Source organism: Malus domestica, chromosome 13 (genome assembly GCF_042453785.1).
Source record: "Malus domestica chromosome 13, GDT2T_hap1".
NCBI classification, from domain to species: domain Eukaryota; kingdom Viridiplantae; phylum Streptophyta; class Magnoliopsida; order Rosales; family Rosaceae; genus Malus; species Malus domestica.
In genome coordinates, this window is record NC_091673.1 from 36,382,457 (window position 1) to 36,386,959 (window position 4,503).

The 4,503-nt window shown below is 35.9% G+C and overlaps 1 protein-coding gene across 1 annotated transcript; it reads left to right on the forward strand.

Annotated features, from left to right (window-relative positions):
• The first annotated feature begins 1,325 nt into the window (after positions 1–1,325).
• On the forward strand, positions 1,326–2,592 carry LOC103423118 (calmodulin-like protein 3). The gene has a single exon (XM_008361187.3). The coding sequence runs from the start codon at positions 1,518–1,520 to the stop codon at positions 1,968–1,970; it is 453 nt and encodes a 150-aa protein (XP_008359409.2). The 5' UTR covers positions 1,326–1,517; the 3' UTR covers positions 1,971–2,592.
• Positions 2,593–4,503: the final 1,911 nt, after the last annotated feature.

Consider the following 4,503-nt stretch of genomic DNA (forward strand, 5'->3'; position numbering starts at 1 on the left):
ACCACTATAGTGAACGGAAAATAGATGTCAACATTCAATATCAAGAACCCTAGAAAAATCGAATCGGGATTTCGAAAAAATTGATGAGATTTGAATGAATCTCAACCAAAAATCTGTCATGGACGTTGACCTATGGCGGTAGTGTGGCTGCAGGCCAGACTTGGCCTTGGTTTTGGTGATGTCAACATCATTCATTGTGTCAGGTCTGGGTTCAGGCTTGGAGTATTTGCTTGTGGATTCGCTTGCGGGTTGGCTCGGCTTCAGCTGCTCAAGTCGTTGGTTTGGCAAGCCGGGCTCGACGGCCACGACTCACTTAGTGTGAGGGGTTTCAAACCCTAATATATATATATATATATATATATATATATATATTTTAAATTCAATTATGCATACATAATTTAATGTTGATCTATATATAATTTCATGCAATATCAATTAACATAATTTAAAATTATGAGTATAATGCATACACAATTTATGTAGAATCTAAAATTCAAAAAACGTAAAGTTGGGTCATGCATTATGGTGAATGTTCATGCTATCAGGGCTGCAAAAATATCGAGATAAAAACCATTGTTCTGGAAGAACCCGATTGCATGATGATATTAATGAACTAGTTTGATGCAGAAAATTATTTTTTCAATTTCAACTTTCCATCTCCAAAGCTTGTATCATGTTCAAGGAAAAAAAAAACTGTAAATTGAATCAATAAAAGTATATGAATTCAATAAAATCAAAATTTAATCAATTAAGAATAATTGAAACATAATATTCCCCTGATTGAAGAATAACCATGTCAGATTCCTTAGCGTAGTGAAGGAGCATGCTGATAACGTGTTGTGACCTATATTTAACTGAGGGGTGTGACAGGAAGTGAAAGAGAGTGGAGAATAGACTTGAGGAACACATAATTCCTCAGTCCTTATGCCTTTATTTATAGTAATAAGGAGGAAAGAAACTTGCTCTCCAAGTGATACAAAGTCTATTAGGAAAGATATTCTAAATCCCAAAGGATTCCTAATCTATCTCTACTTAAACTTTACACAATCACAATATGTATTAGAACATATATCACAACAAATATTTGTTATTAATCATTAATAATTAACTATTTCTTCCAAAACACGTGTAAAAGTACCACACTATTTAGAGGCCAATGTCCATGTGCAGTGTGCACACCAAACCCTAAATTTGTCTCCAAAATTTTCTCAACAAACAGAAAGAAATAGTGTTTTAGGCCAAAGCAACAGCCACCAACCATACAAACAAACCCTAAACTCCTCCCAAATGCCAACCATTTTGCCAAGGATTTTCCTTATTTACTATCTTCTTAATAAATTCCTCCTCTCTTTTGTCCACAGGCATCTTAGGCCTCTCCTCTCCTCCCCTCATCTTGGTTCCCCCACCACACCATTCTTCTTGATACCAAAACACCACCACCCCAATCCCCACCTTCTTCGTCGTTGTCTTTGTCTTTGCCTTTGCCTTTGCCTTCTGGTGGTGCCCATCAAGTCAGAATGGACCCCGACGAGCTTAGACGCGTGTTCCAAATGTTTGATCGCAATGGGGACGGGCGGATCACCAAGCATGAGCTCAATGACTCCTTGGAGAACTTGGGAATCTTCATCGCGGACAAGGAGCTCTTCAACATGATCAAGAAAATCGATGTGAATGGAGACGGGTGTGTGGACATTGATGAGTTCGGGGAGTTGTATCAGTCTATCATGGACGAGCGTGATGAGGAGGAGGATATGAAGGAGGCATTCAATGTGTTTGATCAAAATGGAGACGGGTTCATCACTGTGGATGAGTTGAGGTCGGTTTTGTCGTCCCTCGGGCTTAAGCAAGGGAGGACAATAGAGGAGTGCAAAAGGATGATCATGAAGGTGGATATGGATGGAGATGGAAGGGTCAACTACAAGGAGTTCAAGCAAATGTTGAAGGGGGGTGGGTTTAGCGCATTGAGTTAACAAAAATGCATTATTATTTGCTTAGTTTTTTTAGATGGGGGATAGGGGATGGATAAGTCTTAAATCTTAACTGGATGTGTAAATACTTTTGACAAAGTACACAAAAAAGCATGAGTGGTGATTGTGATCAAATGTTGTGGGTCACATGGTACGATTCAAATCCTCGAGGGTGTACGTGGCTGAGCGGCATTGGCGAATTGAGGCTGGGAGTGTGCAACCGCTGCAGGGTGGGGCTCCGGTGAAGCCTATGGCTTGGGCATATGTTGTTGTTGATGCGTTTAGGAATGAGAGAGGTAATATATGTGGGACAAATCTTGGGAAGAGGGGGGGGGGGAGAATAGGAGGGCATAGAATTGAAGTTGGGGAACTTTATTTTCACCAAAATTGTATGCATTTCATTCTTTGTGAAATTTATTTATTTACTTTTTCTTTTAAGAAGAAGAAACTGTAGCAATTTTATGTTGGAAATTATATATTATAATATGAAATATTGTAATATATAATTTTAATAATTGAATGAAAAATAGTGTGAACCAACATCTTAGAACGGTTATCTTGTTTAAGTGATATTCCCTTGATAAGTGATGTATACTTATAGTGAAAAGTTACATCTCTTTAATAAGTAGAAGTTGGATTCTATATAAACCCATGAAACCATTGGTATTAGATATAGAAAAATAGAGTTAATTGTTACTCTCTTGAGAAATAGGGTTTCCCCAACTTTGTTTCTCAAATGATTCGTGTGTCAAATTCCGAGTCGTGTCTTGAGAGTACGGAATATATAAAGTTCGCCAGAGTTCGAAGATTGAAGTGCTTTGACTTCGGATTATAGATTGTTGAATCCTGGGAGATGGACGCCTATTGAACTACAAGCACAAGAGTAGGGGCGAAATTCTATCTTTAGGACATTGCATTTATGCAAGCCTCAATCTCCAAGTTTGTCAGTTATTCTAACTTTCACTCTAGTAGTTTATATTAATCTCATATATAATTGATGTTGTGAATTTCTTTATGATTATTATCATTGGAATTATATTGCTATTTTTCATATTTTCTAATATTGCTCCAACATTCTAAAGATAGAAATTTACTTATGCAATAATTAGTAAATATGAATGTGAAGAAGATGTTAAGAACATTGAAAGTAATAACCCTAAACCCTAAGTCAAAGACACTACGGTTTTATATGGAAAAAAGGCATGTCTTGGAGGGACTGATTTTTATTTGCTTATTGATATATAACATAATCTTTGATGTTGGCGTTCAAATTGTATTGTTAAATGCATGATACAATTCAAATATTCATCTATATATGCACATGAGCAATGTTTGCTTGTTGATTCAATCTGTGACTTTAAAAGTCTTGGACAACATGTGGTGTTATATTTGATGTGAAGCCTAGAATTGATGCAATTAAGACTTCAATCTCTGATTTAGTCTTGATGATTGGGTTGGATGATGTTGTGGTATTATCCATGTGGAGCGGTGTCAATAAACCGCTTGTTTCTTTTTGAAAAGATGAAATTTAAAATTATAACTTTCTGGGCAATGCATCACTTGATGAAAAGACATGAGCAGTTTGTTTGGGTGATTTAGATCACTGGTATGTATATGCATGCTTACGTCTATATGTGTTTGCAAGTTATCTTAAAAGCATGAATTGCATGACTTGTGTGATATGTCTTATGGATAAATTTCTTAATTTCAAAGATTAATATTAATTTTCTACATGCCTGGGCGTTCATTCCCATTCGACCAAATGTGAGTTATATATGTGGATTGATTTATTCATACGACCATGATGCATCTCAATAACTGGGCATATATTTATGTGATTAAAGTATTCTTCTTGAGTATTTATAAGGATTGCAACCCTTATGGTCGTGTACGTAAGAATGAGTTTACTATTTGGGCAGAATCAATAACAATTTGTGAGATATCCATTCAAAACCGTGTTAGGTGTTGACTCTTTCTTTCAAAAAGAGGTGTCGGTTAAGGCAAAGGCAAGGGATATAAAAAATAAAAATAAAAAAATTGCTTTATCTGCAATGCTAAAACGATGCTAGATTTGGTTTTGCCAAAGATCGTAGCAGTTTCTAGAAAATTTCTTTTGCAGAAAAGAATTACATCTATATAATCCCTATGCGAAGTTCTTTCTTCGGGAAAGAAAATAAATTCCTTATGTCAGTATATAATGCCAAAAGAACTTGTGGATGTAAGAAGGATCGAAGGCAATGACAGAAACTTAAACGGTTAGTTTTGTTTCTCTATTAATTACCCGATCATGATGCAATCTTTAATGTTGTGGCTTGGCATCTACAAACATAAGAACCTGGAAGTCTGATACGACGTTAAGGTTGTATGCTCTGCAAACTCATTTAATTGAGTTAACATCTATAGAATGATGAGTACTTCCTGAAAGAGGAGTAACGTGTAAAGGCAACTACAAAAAATGAGTTTTACTCATAAGCCATTGTAGTCATGGATAAAACCAAAGCTAATTCCTTTGCAAAGAATTATACACTGAAAGTGT